The sequence below is a fragment of the Ailuropoda melanoleuca genome, chromosome 3 (genome assembly GCF_002007445.2).
Source record: "Ailuropoda melanoleuca isolate Jingjing chromosome 3, ASM200744v2, whole genome shotgun sequence".
NCBI lineage: Eukaryota > Metazoa > Chordata > Mammalia > Carnivora > Ursidae > Ailuropoda > Ailuropoda melanoleuca.
This window is the reverse complement of record NC_048220.1, coordinates 86,953,082-86,973,284: the sequence shown is the minus strand read 5'-3', so window position 1 is coordinate 86,973,284 and position 20,203 is coordinate 86,953,082. Positions and strand designations below refer to the sequence as shown.

General features: G+C 50.3%; 1 protein-coding gene across 1 annotated transcript in view; it reads right to left on the bottom strand.

Moving 5' to 3' along the window:
- Positions 1–20,203, bottom strand: part of SH3PXD2B (SH3 and PX domains 2B) — a 102,339-nt gene that overhangs the window by 15,699 nt on the left and 66,437 nt on the right. The window contains exons 8-11 of the mRNA XM_011221931.3: positions 13,529–13,663; positions 8,918–9,022; positions 4,531–4,648; positions 1,513–1,739 (exon numbers count right to left, since the gene is read on the bottom strand). Of these exons, the coding sequence (XP_011220233.1) occupies positions 1,513–1,739; positions 4,531–4,648; positions 8,918–9,022; positions 13,529–13,663 (585 nt within the window). The remainder of the gene's footprint in view (positions 1–1,512; positions 1,740–4,530; positions 4,649–8,917; positions 9,023–13,528; positions 13,664–20,203) is intronic.

Here is a 20,203-nt window from a genome sequence, read left to right as displayed (position 1 = left end):
AGCTGGACCACTTTAGGAGAAAGAAACAAACATCTAAATGTATTCGTGCCCCTGTTATTGGGGGTGTATGTGTGGCGGGGTGGGGGATATCTTTGCTTGAGCATCTGAATGTATGTCCTCATGAAGACGTGGGGTTTCAGACTCTCATTGGCTCTAGCATTAATGGGAATCCTCCTGGGCTCTTGTCCATGATAGAACCACAGAAAGCAGAGGCTAGCCAGAACTCCCCCCTTCCCCCTCACGGCATATCAATGTTTTCTTCTGAGAAATCAGCTGGGCAGAGGATTGAGAAATTCTTGAGTTTCAAGAATTCACTGACTTCTAGAAGTTTGCTGAACCACTATAAATAGTTGGCAAAGCCTAGCCAGGGGGAGGGCAGGGGACTTTCCCAGCAGTCGGCTTTCTCTCCCCCCTCCCCCCGCAGCCAGGACAGGGCCGTGTGCCCGAGGCTGGGGTCCTGTGCAGGCCGCAGACAAGAATGAGTCTACTCTTAGGTGTGTTGGGAACATTAAACAGAAACATATACGTGGGAGGCTTTGGAAAGGAAGATGGATAAAGAACTGTGGTTAGAGAAAACTCAACACAAGGTCAACTTCTGGCTCAGAAATGAGGCCATCCGGAGAGGGCACAGGAGCCTGGAGTCAGGTGGGTCTGGGTTCAGGCCCCGGCCCCACCGTTTACTAGCTGGGTGGCCCTGGACAAACCACCTTATGTCTCTGGGTCCTAATCTGTAAAACAAAAGTAATTTAGACCCTCAAAAGCTGTTACAAGGAGTTAATGAGACTAATTACAAGATTCCTGGGACACGGTACGGCTTGAGAAACAGTAGCTCTCGTAATCACCACGAGATGGTAGAAAAAGCATGGTCTAGAATAAGCTACCTAAAACATGCAGCCAAGGATCCTTTATCCAGCAAGGCTGTCATTCAGAATTGATGGAGAAATAAAAACCTTCCAGAAATAAGTCAAGCAGAGAAAGACAATTATCATATGATTTCTCTCATCTATGGAACATAAGAACTAGGAAGATCGGTAGGGGAAGAAAGGGATAAAGAAAGGAGGGTAAACAGAAGGGGGAATGAAACATGAGAGACTATGGACTCTGGGAAACAAACTGAGGGCTTCAGAGGGGAGGTGGGTGGGGGAATGGGATGGACTGGTGATGGGTAGTAAGGAGGGCATGTATTGCATGGTGCACTGGGTGTTATAGGCAACTAATGAATCATCGAACTTGACATCAACAACCAGGGATGTACTGTATGGTGACTAACATAATATAATAAAAAACATTAAAAAAACAAAACAAAACCCTGAAATGAATGACCAAAAAAAAAAAAAAAAAAAGAATAAGCTACCTAGGACTTCTATGCCTATTTTCCTGTCTACAGGATGTGGGGCAGCAGGGCTGCTGTGAGGGTGAGGGACATGTGAGAAGCTCTGAGCAAGGAGCCTGGCACACAGTAGGCATGCAGCCCCCCAGAGCTTGATGGGGTTGCGGGGGGCGGTCACTCACTCTGCTTGATGTCGCTGTCAGGCACCGGGCGGCCTTCAAAGCGGCCGTCCCTCTGGTTGTTGGGCAGCTCCCTGTCCCGGCCCACTGAGCTCTGCTGCCGGGAAACTCCGTCCAGGTCGAGGACGCCGGTGTGGGTGGACGAGCTGGGGCCTGGCTTCGGGGGTAAGGGCTCCCCACTGCTCTTCTTCAGGTAGGAGGCGGGGGCCCAGCCCTCTTTGCCCTGGTACCTGGGAGGAGGAAGGATGCTGGACAGGCTGCTCGGCCAGGCCCCTGGGAAGAGGCTGTGCTTCAAGTCCCAGATGGCAGGAACGACAGGCCAGAGGCTGGCACACCCCTTGTTCCCCTCAGCTTGGCATTCAAGGCCTTTCCAACCCGGCCTCTGTTGGCCTCCCCAGCCTTATCTCTCCATGTCCTTCCCATCCATAAGGCTTGCAGTCTCCCAAACATGCCACCATCTTTCGCTCCCCCAGCCTCTGCTCTTGGAAACCCTGTGTCGGGAAAGCCCCTTCCCACTCTCCTTCCTACTCTGCTTTCCCAGCTCTGGTTAATTAATGTCATTTCCTTTCTCAAGCCTTTCCTGAGCCTCACAGAGAAGAGCCTCCCTCCACAGTGCCCCACTGTCTCCCTCCCACGCCACCACCCCAGCACCTATGACACACAGTGACACTTGGCTATGGCGGTTCTGTCTCCCCAGTGAGAACACAGCGCCTGGGGCAGAGATGGCACTTGATGGATCTCAGTGTGGCGAGAGCCTTGGGGCGAGTGAACTGAATGAAGAAATAAAAGGACAAGCAGACAAAGTGCCCACGGGCCTGGCAAAGGCGAGCAGCCACAAAACACCTGCTACGCTCACTGTCCTGTTACCATCATCGCAGCGATGACAAGGATGACGATGATAACTGGCACTTAGTGGGCACCTCCTGTGTGCCAGTCTGTCCTAACCACTTTACGGCTGTGGAGACATTTCATCCATCCAACCGTGAGAGGCGGCAGAAACGGATTCAGACCTAGGCAGCAGGCACCAGTCTAGTCTGTGCTCCTATCCTCTGTGCGTTGCTGCCTCTTCCCAGCGGCCCCAGCTTCCGGCACAAAGCCTGGCATGGGCAGGGTGGGCTCGGGTCACATTGGTTAATACATAGATTAAATGTGTTCCCTTCAGAGGGGAACGAAGCCAGTCAGGGCCTGGTTCCAGGGCTTGCTAAGAATTAGCTGGTGGCCCCTGAACTGCAGTGACAGAGACCCTGACAGACAGCTCACTGAATTCCAAAGCGATTCAATGAGTGAGACGATCACTTAATTCTCTGCACAATGGAGTTCAGTTTAACAGCACGACCAGAGGGGTCAATCTGGACCAGAAGAACGCTGGAGCCTTCTCGCACCAGCTCGTGAGAGTGAACTGTGTCCCTCTCTTCCAAACCCCACAGTTACTGACATTGCATGGGTGGCCTGAAATCACCCAATGGGAGTTTTTACAGTATGGAAATTGGCAAACACCACAACTCAAGGGCAATTTCCCTTGGAGAACTGGATGTTAACTGTTTACGAGCACCCAACTGGTCTGGCTCACAAAACAGGTGCCACCCTTTTGGGAACAGTTGAATAGACCTTCATGACTAGAGATGACATACAGCAAGGCTACATCTCTTGTCAGGAGTCACTGTGTTTCAGTGCCATTTATAAAAGGTCCTTTATAACCAGAAGCCAATTTCTAGGAGAGAGAAATCTGCAGAATTTGATGTCTTTCAGTCTTAAAATACCCTCTGGGAGGGGGTAAATCATGTCCTCCCTGGAAAACAGCATGCTATATCCAATCCAGGCCCTCGGTATGAGACAGCTGACTGTCTGCAGTCACAAGCCATAAGCAGAGCAACACATGCAGAGGTGAGTGTCCCTGGGGTGAGAAAGGAACAAGTTTAAATCCTGGCTCTGTCTCTTTCCAGCTTCAGTCGAACCTTCAGATGGTGGCATGCCTCGCTGACGTCCTACAGTAACCTCATGAGGGACCCAATGAAGCCACTCCTGAATTCTAGAGCCACTAAATTTTGGGATAATTTGTTATGTCGCTTAGACCATCTATACATATGTTAGGTGTCACTGCCCCCACTCCTGCTTCAAACCTCAGTTTCACAGTCTCCTCTCTCAGAAAGTCTTCCTGAACCCTGGGCTGAGGAGTTTCTCTTCTGTGCTCCTGATACCCACACATCACCACCCTGCCCCGTAACTGAGCCTGACTTCTGTGCCTCTGCTGTGAATGACTGTGTCACAAAGCCATAAACTCCCAGAATAGGGCCTGGCCCGGAACACATTCTTGTGTGTGTGTGTGTGTGTGTGTGCGTGCTGAGTGAATGAACAAAGTGCCACAAGCTCGGCCCCCTATGAGTGACCCTAATGCCCTGCCTCACATCGCTGCACAGACACCAGGTCCCAGGGACCTCAGGCTTCTTTCCTTGCCCTAGTTTCTCGTGGCCACAGCGGGCCTACTAGGGTAACCAAGGAGGGGTGCCCAGGACTTTCATTACCAAAACTAGGAAAGTGCTGGGCAGGCCAGAATGAGGTGGCCACCCCACATACTCCTGGGGTGCTGATTCATCATGCAGGTGAAAGAGCTGTGACAGAGAGCTTGAAAGCCAGTCTCCTGCTTTTACTACTGGACTCTCTGAGATGAGGGCACATGATCAGCTTACAGTCCCTGTGGTGTTATGTGTTGTACTGGTCTCAGAGCAGGGCTGGGGTGGGAAATCACCCACGTAGGCCAGCCGGCTTCTCCTTACGAGAAACATGTGGAGGCGGAAACCAGTCTTGCTCAACAGGGTTCCTGCCATCCGTGTGTTCGGAGGTTTTGCTTATTATAGATTTTTAGAGAAGGATCTGGGTAGGGAGGGAGGCCAAAGGGCACCGAGGGGAAGAATCCTTCTGTGGCTCAGGTGAAAACCTTACCCCACCCATCTGCAATCACTTACAGACCTCTGGGCACCCAGACACCACGTGACCTGAAGCCCACCCAGCTGCAGCAGGTACCTGATCTTCCACCAGCCTTCCAGGTTTTTCTGGATGACCTCCACCACGGCCCCTCTTTCTAGATTCATTTCATCCTGGTCGCGAGCTGTGTACGGATAGATGACTGTGTACTTCTCCTCTGCGGGAACAAAGGGATGCTGGGTTAACTCAAGGACAGTGACAGTCGTGGGATGCTGATGGCCAAGGCTGTGATCCATGAGATGCCCTTGCCCATCAGAGGGAAGGATTTCTTCCAAATATTTCTGGGGACCCTCTAGGCCCTCATTTAGCTCTGGATGACCCTGTGCAAGCAGGAACAGGATGCAGGACAAAGGTCAGGTCCCAATCCCTCTGAAATCCCTGTGTCACACATTCTTCCTCACCTTCCTAAAAGTTGTGCTTCAAGGTCACCTTCATTGACCTTGTTTTATGTAGTATTCAGACCCATGGCATCCCCATCCCCCTTACCCAGGTTTATTATTTCCCCCATACCAGGAACTGCCTTCTAACACAGCACATAATTTACTTATTTACTGTGTTTTGTGTCTGTGTTCCTTGCTAGAATACAAACACCATGAGGGTAGGGAGCTGTGTCTGTCTCGTTCATTCCTCTGTCTCTAGCACTTGGCATTTAGTAAATTAGTCAATGTTTAGTAAATGAAGGGCCTGGTGGGAGCCACAGGGGGTTAACCCATCTGTGGCTCCTCCACAGTTCCTGCTGGTAGAGGGGTCAGGGATGAGCTGATTTCTGGCAGCAGATTGTTTCAGGCTGAAATCACTATCAAAGAGGTGACAGATAGCAATTTCCTTCCTTCCTCCCTCCCTCCCTTCCTTTTTTCTTTAAATTTTTAAAAAGATTTTATTTATTTGAGAGAGAATGAGTGAGAAAGAAAGAGAGAGAGAGAGAACGAGCAGGGGGAGGGAGTAGCAGACTCCCTGCTGAGTAGGGAGTCCGATGTGGGACTCGATCCCAGGACTCTGGGATCATGACCTGAGCGGAAGGTGGATGCTTAACCCACTGAGCCACCCAGGTGCCTCCATCTTTCTTTTTTAATTTTTAAAGCAATTTTCGTTACCTAGCTGGTAACTGACCTTCGTTTTTCATTAATTATTTTCAAGCTCCTGGATCCAACCATGCCTGAAGCTTCAATTTTATTTTTAATGTTTTGGTTTTTTTAAAATTGAGATATAATTACGTTTAACACTATCTTAGTTCTGAGTGTGCCACATCATGATTTTATGTATAAACACAAACACATATGATAAAATCACTGCCTGATTTAATTTTCATTAACGTAACTGGAGTGCCTTCCACCTCACTCTCCGTGGCTCCCCACTCTTTCCCCTCAAAGCCACGGGACCGCTGCTCAGGCTCCGCTGGGAGACTGCTCATTGTCACACTCTGGCAGGGCCTTCAGAGAACAAGAGAAGAGCTTCCGGGCTCCACACCATCAGCAGTGACTGCTGAGATAGACGGATGAGTGTCCCAGGGGACCCTGGTGAGGAGAGGAAAGGGCCTTCCTGTTTTGGTTACATTCCGGCCCCCAGGGAGTGACTGAGTCAGCTGTGGGCTGCTGTTGATGGCCAGTGTGTTGGGGCCGACTCTCTCTCTTTGGGAGAACACCACAGGCTGTCTGTGGCCTGTCCAGCTGGTGTCGGGGGGAGGCGGCAACCACACAGGGAGTTTATTTATTGATTGGTCTAGCCCACTGACCTGCTCTGTGGGGGCTGAGCTGACTTGAGTTACACAGATCCTGTGCATGGCAAAGTCAGCTGTTCCCCTCACTCATGCTGGCTGCACGGTGGGGTGTGGGCGCTGCGAGGGGTGCAGGGGGGGTGTCATTCAAGCCCACAGATGCAAGGAAGTTCTATTTGGTTGGGTGGGAAGGGGTGCTGCCTGGGTCCTAGACGGAATGCAGTCAGTCCTGTGGGTCCTAGACTCCCGTGGGGCCCCATCCTCCAGCTGAATCATACAGGGAGAGTCTCCGGCACCCAGAGGCTCTCCCTGGGCTCCATGAAACACTCAGTGATGCCTAACAAAGCCTAAGGTGGAGACCATGCAGACTGTTGGCGGGTGCCTGTTTTGTATCCGTCCGCTCAGCCTCTGCGGGTGCTACCAGCCTCTGTCCACACGGTGTGGGTGAGGCTGACCTCACCACTGCCTGGGGGGAGAGGGGGTGCATGACCCGACCCTGCCCTGCCAAAGTGCTGTATTCGCCTGGCCACTGTGATGGGTTCGGGGACAGCATGTGACCCAAGTGGGTCACTCAGCCCCAGTCCTAGGACTTGTGCTGAAGGAGAAGCTCTTCCGTGGGTGGGTATCCCTGAAAAGCACCCGGAAATGCTGTCATGAGAAAATGGTGTCAGCAAGGCAGACAGCAGAGCAGAGGTGGGGAGAGTGAGTCCTAGGTCCCGACAACATTTTCAAGCCCCCAGATCCAGCCAAGCTTGAAGCTCGTTCTTCCCAGACTTTTCAGTGAGGAGCTAGGACACTTCCTTTCTTGCTTAAGACAGTGTGACGTGGGTCTCTTTCTCCCTTATAATGTGTCTGATGAAAGGCGGGTCACTGGCTCAGCATTAGAGAGGCCCCAGGAGTTATTTTTTCACCTGGGAAACTTTAGAGCCCCGGGCCGAGAAACACTGCCCCCACCTACGTGCCAACACACACAGGGTACAGACAAGGTCACTGTTTCTCACATGCAACAGGCACGGGCAGTCCCCGAGCAGGAAGGCACATGCAGATGCAGGGACGTGGCTCCAAACACCGAAGAAAACCCCAAGGTAGGCACCTTGACGCCAGCTGATGGCATACAAGTCCCCCAGAGTCCGGCGGCGGCCCACGGGCCGGGGCAAAGACCAGTACCTCCATGAGACTGGACACGCAGCATGTGGAGGTGAAGGGCAGAAGGCAGAGGTGAGGAGAAAACACTTCCAGTGTCTGGAGGCAAAGCGGACACCAAGCGCGTGTTCCCATTTAGGAGTAATTATTTCTGAGCCTGTGCCAAACCCCAGGTGTCTGAAGAGGACCAAGTTCCTGAGTATTAACCTTGGACTTGGGTGCAGAGGCCACCAGTGGACATAATTCGATTCCTAGCGTGACTTATAAAGAGGCACTAAGAGAAGCCCTTGTGACAGGGGGAAGAAAAATGTACAGACTTAGGAAAATGTGGTATTTCTCCCATCTTCTAGCTGTGTGACCCCAGGCAGGTGTCTCTACCTTTCTGAGCCTGTCTCCCCATCTGTAAAATGGGGTCAATAATCAATCCCTTACAGAGGGCTGCCCGTAATGGTCATCATTAACTGTCAGAGGGGGCTAGTTTCCATGTGGTATATCACAACCCCTGAACCTGAGTTGATTCTTTAAGCTGGCCCAGCCCCTAGGGCCGAGAAGGCCCCACAAAACAGAACAAACCAACAGACGTTGTACTCTGAGGGGTGATGGCCGTAATAAAACTAAATGCAAAACCATATACACATTTGTTTGTTCACCTCTGGGCACAGAAATATCTCCCTTCTTCTCACCCTCTTTTTTGATAAACACAGAAAGTGGTTTTGTGCTTTCCCCAAAAACAGTCAGCTAAAAGCCCCAATGTTCAACCCTGGGTAAGGCATAGCTATCTATTTCAGGTTCTCTGCAAAATGCTTTGCATATGGAATCCCATTTAATTAAGAAAAAAAAATCCCATGATATAGACATCATCATTTCCATTTTTAGAGGAGGGGGCCGAGGCAGGGAGCAGTTACGCTGCTGGCCCAACTCTGCCCGCAATGGTGCAGCCGATTCACGTTCAGGTCTGTCTGGCTCTCAAAGCCTTCTGTTTATTAGCTAAGATGAACTTGTCCTGTAGTTTCAGGACTGCTGCTAGTGGGGCAATCGGAGTCAGTTGGGGGTAGTATTTCTGGCATTGCAGGAACCACCCTTCGGGACACCTGGTGGGTAAGTTCTCCCGGTAACGGAAGTAGCGTGTGGGTAAGTGGAAAGGGTCAGCCCTAATCCTGATGCCCAGTCCGGGTCACTGAGAAAACACAGACGTTTATAAAAAGCTTCAGACATCTTGCAAATAAGCTGGAAGGAGCCCCAGCATCCTGGCCATCAGAACAGTTCAAGGAAAGAATAGTGAGGTGCTGACGGTGATCAGGCAGGGGCCCTCCAGGGGCCCCATAGAGGTGTCAGGGCCCCAGCTCCGGCCAGGTTCACCTGGGTTCGCTCCCAAAAGGCCCTAAGAAAGGGCAGCCTTGTCATCAGCCCCAACCCCCTTGGCCTTGGCTTCATGTCCTGAGCTAACGGGCCACTGAGAATTGGGGGCAGAGACTGAAGGACAGGGAGGGGCTGGGTAAGGAGGTCCGCACATGGGTGATGACCAGCACAGGTTTCTCCGGCAAGCGCAAGCCTCCAGCTCCTTCCTACCTTCTTCGGGCTGTAGGGAAAACTCATCCTGCATACCGTCCTGCCCTTCCAGGCAGGTTGCAGGGACCCAGCCTTGCTCTTCGGCAGTGCTGACGAACCACCAACCTGGGAAAACAAGAGTGCAGACTGAGATTAGTCGGGTCGGGTGCGAAGCCTGGGGGGTCAGAGTATAGTAACACGTTCAGCCACGGCCATGAGTCAATGCTCGGGACAGGGTGAGAAAGTCACTATTTTACCGTGGAACACAACTCCCCGTGTTAGCTCTCTGTTAATTGCTCAGGGCAGCCTAACAAGAAACCCACTCCAGAGTCTGGGACAGGGGACAGAAAGGTAGTCCTGAATGATGAGAGTAAGGAATGTAGCTATCGGCTCTAAGGTATGCAAGGCCATTTGACTTGCACTATTTTATCTAATCTTCAGATTATCATCCCCATGACACAGATGAGGAGACCCAGGCTCCAAGAAGTGAGTACACTTGTCCAAGTTCACACGGCTTAGGCAAGAGCTGCCAGGCGCACCCAGGGTTGTCTGTTGCTGAAGCCACTGTCCTAGTGACTTAGCCGAGACGCTGATCTTGCACTGGCTCTCCTCAGGGTCGATCTGGCTGCAATGTAACTGCCTGAGAGGCCTCTCACCCAGACCCACAGGCCCTCCTTCTTTAGAGAAAGAGCTCGTACCCTGTGGTAGGCAGAACCGTGACTTGCCAAAGATGTCCGTGTCCTAATCCTCGGAGCCTGTGAATATGGTAAATTACGTGGCACAGAGGAATTAAGGTTGCAGGCAGTGGGATTAAGGCGCAAAGCAGCCAAGCTAAAATAGGGGGACTATCTGGGATGATCTGGGTGGGCCCCGTGTAATCACAGGGAGGGCAGAAGAAGAGTTGGGGGAGATGTGGCTGTGGAGGAAAAGACAAGAGAGGCGCAGCACGGCGGGCTCTGAAAACGGAGGCGGGACCGTGAGCCAAGGAAAGGGGTGGCCTCTAAACGCTGGAAAAGGCAAAGAAGCAGGTCCTCTCTAGAACGTGCAGATGGGAACACAGCCTTACCAATGCCTTGATTTTAGCCTAGTGGGGGCCCATTTGGACTTCTGACCTACAGAACTAGGATAATTAATTTATGTTGTTTGAAGCCACTAAGTTTGTGGTAACTGGTCACAACGGCAATGGTAAATTAACACATGGCCCAACGGGCTCTGCACAATATAAATGGAAAAACAGGATCTGGGGGCATCTGGGTGGGTCAGTTGGTTAAGCGTCTGACCCCTGGTTTTGGCTCAGGTCATGATACCAGGGTCCTGGGATCGAGCCCCATGTTGGGCTCCCTGCTCAGTGGAGAGCCTGCTTGAGAGTCTCTCTCTTCTCCCACTGCCCCTCCTCTAGCTCACATGCGTGCTCTCTCAAATAAATGAATAGATCTTAAAAAAAAAAAAAAGACAAAGAAAAATAGGATCTGCTCCCCAAGATCACACACCTCCAAGCCCCGGACACCCTAAAAAAGAAGAGAAGGAAGGGGCAAACTACTGAGCCACCTTGCTGGTCTTACAGGGAAGCCTTTGTTTTTGACCTCCCTGAAGTGGAAATCAGCTGCTTTACTCTACTGGACACTCCTTTTAAAATATAAGTTTAGGGAGGGCGTCTGGGTGGCTCAGTTGGTTAAGCATCGGACTGTTGGTTTCAGCTCAGGTCGTGAGATCTGCCTGACCTCAGGCTCATGAGATCGAGCCCTGCATTGGGCTCCATGCTCGGCAGGGAGTCTGCTTGGGATTCTCTCTCTGCCTCTGTCAGAGAGTGATTCTCTCACTCTCTCTGTCTTTCAAATAAATAAATCTTTAAAAAAAAATGCAAGTTTTGGTGGCTGGGAACTGTGTGCATGCATGTGAATGAGTGAACAGGGTGCAAATCCAGAAATTAGAAGGTATGTCATATGTCTTCCTAAGAACTCCTATTTGTAGGTATTTGTGTGGGGGTTAAGCAAACTGTCACAACACAATGACAGCAATGTGTGCCAGACTGGGTCAGCACTTCACATCTACTGCTGACAGGCTGGATTGTCACACTAGCCCTAGGAGCTGCAGGGGACCAACCCCTTCTACAGATGAGGAAGCCAAGGCTCAGAAAGAGGCAGTGACTTGACTAAGGTCACAAACAAAGCAGCAGAGCCAGGATTCAGCCCTAGGCAGTCCTAGCCTCCACGTCTCAGCTCTCATCATTGCTAGGGGAGAGGAAACTGCCACGGCCAGTTTGCAGGCAGGTCATTTGGCAGGATCTTAAAATTCAAAATATGTGTCCCTATGGCTCCATACTGTATCTCATATCTAACCTAAGGAAACACCCACCAATGTGCATGCATATACTGTTCACGCTGGAGAAAAACGTGGTTTATTCAGATCAAATAGCACACAGATGTTGAAGGAATAAAAACAGCGAAATGTTGACTAAAGAGCGTGTTGCAGATCAAAATGACCAAAATGTACACAGAATGATACCACTGGAGTTAAGAAAACCTACAAAATTATATCAACACACGCAAAATATCAGTGCGTGCATATGGTTATCTACGTATGGGCACACATGTGCACATATGTGGACATGCAGACCACATATACACACACATACACACGTGTATACACACATATGCATGAAGACACACACACGTACCTTATCAAGGATTCATAGTAAACTGACAGAAGGTCTATGTGGGGCTTGGAAAGGGGATTAAGGTTGAATGACACCAGTGGAAAAAAACAGATTTTAACTTTATCATTAATGTTTTTTTTTTTTTTTAATTTTTTTTTTAAAGATTTTATTTATTTATTTGACAGCGATAGAGACAGCCAGCGAGAGAGGGAACACAAGCAGGGGGAGTGGGAGAGGAAAGAAGCAGGCTCCCAGTGGAGGAGCCTGATGTGGGGCTCGATCCCATAACGCCGGGATCACGCCCTGAGCCGAAGGCAGACGCTTAACCGCTGTGCCACCCAGGCGCCCCTATCATTAATGTTTTAAGAAGAATGTGTCCACATATTACATGGGTCAGTAAAATAGAATTAAACATAAATGCTGCCGGCTTGTTGGCCACTGGAAGATGTGACCTCCTGCCGGCCCCCTTTCCCCCACTGCCTCTGGACATGCCAGGCTTATCCTCAGCACCCCTCCTGGCTCCTACTCTTCCCCCGGCAATGTATTCTTCCTGACTTAAGGCACACAGGCTGCTCAGGGGGGTGGGGGCTGCCTTCCTCAGTCCCTGTGAGGGATCCTAGCCACACCCATAATCTGCATACACTCATTCCCAAGAATTAGATCATCTGCATATATTCATTCCCAGGAATGAGAGAGTCACATGGCCTTGGAGCCAGCTGGAACTGGTATGGAATTCCAGCTCCATAACCTGTCCTGAGATCTTGGGTGAGTGAGCACGGTACTTGGAGTCTTGTTTCTTCAGCTGTGATGTGGGGAGGGCAGTTGCTATATTAATTAAAGAACGTGGTTGGCCAATGCTGATCTCATGACTAATGGTAACGTGAGCCAGATGCTGCTGCAAACACAGTCTTTCCTCTCTGTTTGTTGGCCCATAACTAGCCACTGGGGTGTCACAGAGATGGGCCTGCTAATGATATTAGGCAACGTCACATTGTAGGCACAACAAAGCCAGTGGGTTTATGCCACTTTTTCCTGGAGAGGATCCGCTCATCCTTTACTCCTTGCTCTTTGCCTCCAGTGATGCCCATGGCTGTTCTTGGCTAAGGAAGGCAAGAGGAAAGCAAACCCACATCTCTGAGTACCTACTGTGTGCCAGGCCCAGGGCAGGCACTCTCTAGGTAGGATCTTATTTAATTCTTTTAACAGCTCTTTGAAGTAGAAGCTTTTTCTATTTTTTTTTAAAAAAGATTTATTTATTTATTTTTGAGGGAGGGGGGTGGAAACACAGAGAGAGAAGGAGAAACAGTCCCAGGCAGACCCCGGGCTGAGCTTGATCCCACGACCCCCAAGACGGAGATCTGAGCCGAGACCAAGAATCAGACGCTCCACGGACTGCACCATCCATCTGAAGCTTTTTCTATGTTGCATATGAGAGAACTGATGGTCAGAGGGACGCAGCAAGCAGTCTCCGAACCCCGAAATGCAGAGTTCAGATGGAAACTCAGACTAAGTGTCTGATCATACCACCTTCTGTCCCAGACCTGGCCAGTGTACAGGCCCAGGGGTCCCTGTGATGACAGGTGGGCCGAGGAGACAGGGAGTGTGTCCGTCCCACCAGAGCCTGCAGCTGATGGAGCCTTCAGGAAGACTCCCGCAGTAACCAAAGGCAAATTTCCAGTGGAATGCTGGACTCCGTGTCTCTAAGTGCTTTGAAACCAGAAGACACATTCATGAAATGCGACCCGTGGAATAAAGCAGTAACAAGTGACCCAACAGGATGCCGGTGAGTTGTGACCAAGTGGGATATGTGAGTACCGTGATCAAACATGCGTAGCTTTCTGAGAGAGCGTCAGCTGGGTCTGTGGGAACCGCCCAGCTCAGACCAGCCATTGCAGTTTTTGTGCTTCCACATATCTCCTGTCCTAGGGGGTTGGCAACAGGGTAAGGCAGGGAGGGAGGTGGCTCGGTTCCCCTACCTGACTCATTCTTCTCGATGATGTCCACCACCTGCCCCACGCTAAGGCTGATCTCCGAGCTCTCCTGCTTCTGGTAGTCTGCCACCACTACATACTGCTCCAGGACCATGGGGTCCACCGAGGTCAGGTCACCCCCTGTGGATATAAAAACTTATCAGATGTCACCTCTAGCCACCACCCATGCATGAAGGAGCGGGAGCCAGGGGAGTAGGATGGGTCAGGAGAACATTTCAAAGACAGAAAGAAGCTACTGTAGGACTTATCTCAAAGGTCCCCTTATCTATTCACTCTTTCCTTAATTTGTTCATGCAACCACCAAAATTTACCAAGTACCTGTTCAGTGCAGACACTGTGCGAGCCACTGGGGATTCAGAGTCGGTCAAGATATGGTACTTGCCCTGAAGAAGCTGACCGTCTAGTGGGAAAGTGCATTCACTCATATCAGTCTTTCCTTCCCTTCACTCATCCCTCTGCCTTAGTCATCCATCCAACCAAACATCGACCCATCCAAAATCACTCGTCTATTAATTCATGAAGTCATCAGTGATGTTCCAGACACTCTATTAGGTGTGGGGGGATGAAAGTGAATGAAACAGATAGGACTCTTGGTCTCCAGTAACTTCATCTAGGTGGGGAGACAGACGCACGAACAGATCTATATAATCATAAGCATATAGGATAATATAAGTATTAGATTTTGAGAGCTGCATTGCAGGAGGAAACCAGCATGCTGGACCAAGAATGACTGGGAAAGGGTATGCCACATTCAGTGGGGTGGTCAGCAAGACCTCCCTTAGGAGGGGACATGAATAGGAGACATGAGAGCATGGGGAAAGAATGGTGCAGACAGACTCAGATTCCCGGGAAGGGCCCTGGGAGGAGGCCAGGCGGCTGAGTACAGTGAGCAAGGGGACCAGTCGTGTATGAGGACACATAGGTAGGCACGGGTCAGAACAGGCAGGTAAGAAGTTTGGTTTTTTTTTTTTTTAAATCCTCAAGTAGAAAGCCACTGAAGGGCAGCATGACATTTGTGGCCACGGGGCCCTGGTTCTGCGACAGTCCTGATTCACAGTATTCCCTCCTATTGTTTCCATAAACAACTGAAATATCCAGGAAATCCCACATTTCTGTGTCCTAACACACCCAGTAATGGAGTACTGTGCAAGGGCCCCCCGAGCCGATTTTGTGCATCCCTTCCCAGCTTTATCGGGTGGCACCTTGCTGGTAGCTTGGAATTGGCCACAGTGGGAGTATTTACACCATGGATATTGGCAAATGCTACAAAGCTTTCGATCAGAAAGCTGGTTGTGAAGTTATTTACCAGCACGCCAGTGCACCCCAGCCTCTGGCATCCAGAAGCAGCACAAAAGCCCTTTGTTAGAACCATGTGCTCTGAATTTCTGATGTGGAAAACCAGAATAGGGCATTGAAGCAGGGTGAAGTGTCACTGCTTCCTGGCTCTTCCAGCTGAGGGTAATGGAGGGAAACAGAAGCCAGGGAGGGTCCCAGGGCCACCCTGGGTGCAGAAAACATGGGAACAGAGAAAGAGAGCAGAGGAGAGAGATGGAGATGTAGACCGAAGGTTCGGAAGCAGGTTGGGAGGAAGGGGCCTCGCATAACGCCCACCACAGGCTACACGTCATACATAAACTATGTCAACACGACCACCTTGGAAGGCGGGTACGGCCACCCCCCTTTTATAGACAAGAAAAGAGGCTCCGAGATATCGAGTGCCTTGCCTTGGGTCCCACAGCTGGATGGTGACAAAGCCGGACTTGAACCAGGTCCACCTGGCGCAGAGGCTCTCCAGTGTGGTGGGGGCCATGGTGGGGGTAGGTGAGGAAAGAAAAGATGCTAGGGAAGGAAGGGTGGTCGAGGCCCTATTGCTTTCCTTCCCTGTGGGTCCCCACGAGCCTCCCCGCCGCCCCCAGGACCAGTTAGCCTGGGTCTGATTTCCTTGTGTCTCTCTGGGCTATCTTCTCTCCTCCAGCACCTCCCCCAAGGTCAGGCTGCAGGGCTGATGTCCTCCTGGCCTCCAACACGCTAGTGCACCCCAGCCAGCCCAGCCACTCGAGCCTTTCTCTAGTAGCCTTCGAACAGGCTTGTTACTGCCCCCCGACTACCCCCATTAGATTGGAAGCTCTTGACAGCAGAAGTCTCGACGGTGTCCTGGACCACCGGGTGCTGTGCTCACATGTGAGCAGGTGGAGGCAGACGCTGGCTCACTGGAGGCTCCTGGCCACTGCGAGCTGGGGACAATTTCCCCAGGGGATGCAACAGGTAGAGACCAGAGTCTATAGCTTCTGTCCCAGGATACAGTGTGCCTTCGGGATCACAACCCCAGAAATGCAGCTACCCTTCTGATTTGGCACTCAGGTGGGCCGTAGCCAGGCACCTGTGCTTCCCTGTCTCTCAACCTGACAGAAAGAACTGGAGAGACAGGAGAGAAGCAGCCCCCACACAGTCAGGTTGGAAACATGCCCACCGCTCAGGTGAATTCTCAGAGATGTGCCCAGGTCTTCCCTGCAGGAGGTCAGGGGGCTGGGAGGGTCAGGGACAGCCTGGGCTCCCGCCTGGGGGTTCTTTGCTGCCACCTGGAGGCAGGTCTGGATTCTTTCTCACCCAGCCACAGGTTTGATGCGGGTGGACCTTCTTTTTTAGCACCCTGTCACCTGTCTTCACTCACATCCTCACAGAGCCCCATCCTCTGCACCAGGGTCTGAGTGAGGATTCTTTGGGATGGTAGTGGTGGGGGAACGACACGTGTAACTGGCCTCTATCCTGCCCCTCTGGTCTGTCCTCCACACGGCAGAGTGCTTGCTCCCAAAATGCTACTCTGATCATGCTGCTCACTGCTCAGCACCTGCTATGGCTCCCCATTGCCCTCAGGTTCACTGGACTTTGCTGGCCTTTATGGCCTTGCGTTTTGGCTACCTGATTCGTGGTGTACCTATAAAACCGGAAAGCATGACGGTGCCGTTGGATAGGCTGTTTTCTCTGCTCAGGATGCCTTCCCCTATCCCCCGCATTCACACGGGAACCACCTAATCTTAGCCTCCTAACTGGTCTGCCCCAGCCTTGACTGCTACAATCTGTTCTTGACACAGCAGCTACAGTGATCCTTTTAAAAGATGGGTAAGACCGTGTTCCTCAACGGTCACAAGCCCACAGTGGCCTCCACCTCCCTCAGGAGAAAGCCCCGTAGCCTATCAGGCCCTGCCCAATCCCTCTGTTCATTTCTTCTCCACGCTCCCCAATGTGGCACAGGTCACTGCATGGTTTAGATTCCTGCTCAAGTGGCACCTCATCAACGAGACCTTCTCTGACCACCCTGCACTGCCGCACCTAGTTTTAAGATTCCCGTGTTTAATGTATATAAAGGCAAGGAACGACAGTCCCGAATTCAAGAGCGATATTCTGTGCAATTCATATGGTGGGGCTGAGTGCCTCACCTGTTTTTATTTCACCACAGTGTTTAAAAAATCATAGATTCTATATATTTACTTGTCTCCTTGTTGTCTGTTTTTCCCTCTGGAACATAAGTCCCATGAGTGCAGGGACTCAGTCTCTTATTTACTGTTGGATTCCCCATCTAAAGGTTCACAGGCCCATGGTCTGTTCTGGTGCAAGGGGAATTAGTATAGAGTGTGTGTGTGTGTGTGTGTGTGTGTGTGTGTGTGTGTGTGTGTTTTAAAGTAGGCTCCATGCCCAGTGTGGAGCCCAATGTGGGGCTTCAACTCATGACCCTGAGATGAAGAGTCAGATGCCTAACTGACAGAGCCACCCGGGCACTCCAGGTAAGTTTTTGCATTTTTAAAGGGTTGTAAAGGAGAATGAGAGGAAGAGGGAAAATTATTATTATTATTATTATTATTATTATTGACAGGGCCTGTATATGGCCTGCAAACCCTGAATATTTACTATCTGGCCCATTAGAGAAAAAGTTGGGTAACCCCTGGCCTAGAATGTGGATGGCACCTATCAGGATCAATAAATACCTGAAGGAAAAAAAAAAGAATATTCTAAAACTGACCTTTAAAGGCCTTCCTACCCCAGAAATAAATTAAAATGCCTTCTTTTAGAGCACTTCCAACATTTTGTTTACCCATCTACTTTTCCTACCAGACTCTAAGAATACTTCCCACATCTTGTTTACCTTTGCATTCCCCAGGGGCTTAGAGCACTCTCAGGCGCACAGTAGGTACTTAATAATCATTTAATAAGGGGCGCCTGGGTGGCACAGCGGTTAAGCGTCTGCCTTCAGCTCAGGGCGTGATCCCGGCGTTGTGGGATCGAGCCCCACATCAGGCTCCTCTGCTATAACCCTGACTCTTCCTCTCCCACTCCCCCTGCTTGTGTTCCCTCTCTCGCTGGCTGTCTCTATCTCTGTCGAATAAATAAGTAACATCTTTAAAAAAAAATAATCATTTAATAAATAACTGTGTCTGTCTTGTTCACTCAGCACAGACACTGAATGGATATTTGTGGAGTGAACAAAGGACATAGGAAAACTTCTAGAAACTCTTCTGCTTTGCATGGCTCCAGGCCTCTTCCTACGAGCACACAATGCTGACAGTTATAGCAGGCACCTGTCCATCTCATGGGCAACCAAAGATGACTCCTTGCCTATAAGCAGGGACAGAGCTTTGATGAAGTCAGGGTCCAGTTAAGTCTGGCTACTCGGTCCAAAAATTCTTTGTTGCCACCCAGTCTGAACAACTGATGGTACGTTTGTACCACATACAGTTTTCAGGATTCCGATCAATGGACTGATCTATTCATTTCTGCACTAACTCTCCCAACAAGGCTGCCAAGGGGGTTTGGGAGAATGAAAAGCAGTGACGGAATCAGAAATCACGGGACTCACTGCAAACGAGACACCAGTCCAGGAAACAGGGAGGTCAGGGAGCAGGGTTTAGGACTCTGGGCTGGCGTGAGCACAACTGCTACTGGCACAGGGCTGGAGCCCGTACTTCCTCCAAAACTCGCTAGGGGCCGCACTTGTGTCTTACCTCTCCTTGTTCTAGGACAGCAGCTTTTACACTGAACTTCCTGCCCTTAAGTGGTTTGGAACAGAGTGCTTGGGGCTGCTTTTCCTGCACCAGTTCTTCTGCCTTCCTTTTACCCAGAGCACTCAGTTTATGAGAACGTCATTCGTTTGATGGGCCAGGATTCTCAAACTAGGCTTCGGGCCACCTAGGCGCTAGGTGGGGACACCTACTGGTGGACAGTGATATTGCGCCCAAGCTCTACAAGGCATAGTAACAGCTATACCTAGAAGTTCACGCAGGTGGCTAAGTACGAGGAGCTGCAGGCTTGAAATCTAAGTATTCCTGTGTAAGGAACGTCATTCTTGTGGTCCAGCGGGAATCAGAGAAGGAACAGGTCAGCACAGAGATTCCACAGTGGAAGGGTGATTTTAATACTGAGGAAGTGCTATAAAATAGTCTCAAGAGGCATAGGGCCCCAGGTACCATAGAATTTTCTAACTGGAATGTTTTTATTCGTGACGACATGTCTTGAATTTTAAAGATAACTGCCATGGACAGCATTTTGTCCCTCCAAAATTCATATGTTAAGACTTAACTCTCATAGGACAGCCTTTGGAGGTGGGGCTCGGGGGGTAGTTAGGTTCAGATGACGTCATGAGGTGGGGCCCGCACGACAGGGGCAGTACCCTTACTAGAAGAGACAACAGAGAGCTGGTTCTTGCTCTCCCTCTGCCATGGGAGGACACAGTGAGGAGGCGGCAGTCTAGGCTGGGAAATAAGTTTCTGTAGCTTAAGCCACTCAGTCAATAGATTTTCATTATGGCAGACCAAGCCAGACTAATACAGTGAGTAATGATAAAGTGGGATTTTCTTTGCAGAAATTCACCATACTGCCAGTCTTGCTGAAAGAGCCAGTAAATTAGAGAATACTGCAATAAGCAAAGGGTAGAAAAATCAAGAAGAAAGATGCTCTTTAAATAATCAGATGACCTCTTAAATTTGGTGGGAGGATTTTTTTCCTGAAGAATGAGTAGAAGTTGAGTCCACATTAGCCCAAGTCTATGGGAGCCAGGCAGCCAGCCATGACTAGCAAACTCTGGAGACAGATGAGCTTTCTCCAATTAGAGTTCTGGCACAGAAATCTCAGGGTTTGGGCTGTCAACCTTAAATCCCTTTCAGAGGCAATCAAGAAGGCTAGTTCTAACATAAAGGAAGTGTTCAAAGGTCAGATAAGAAACTAAGGCTAATCCCAGCATGGGTCTTTAGCCTGAAAGAAGAAAGATACTATTTTCCAACCAGCTGAACTATAAATAAATCCATCCCCCATCACTGGAGGTGAATGATGTAATAGTCGTCACCACAAATTAGAGCCTCTTCTCTCTTCCAGACCAGTCCCCTCATCAAGCCTGTTCTGACCGGACACTTTGGTTTTTGCAAACCAGAGCTGTCTCTTTCCTCTCCTCCGTTAGCCGTTCCCTGCAAGAATGTCTCTGCACACTCAAAGCCAGAAATTCTGTGACCAGCCCAAGAGTGGCTGTTCCTCTTCTCCTCTCTGTTCTTTTCTAAGAAACATATCATTATGCTCAGAGCTCAAGGACCATTTGCAGCTTTAACAGGATGCCATGGCTCCGGCCAGTACCTATTAAACCCAAAAGTGGAGCTATAAACAGACTGGTTGGGAAAA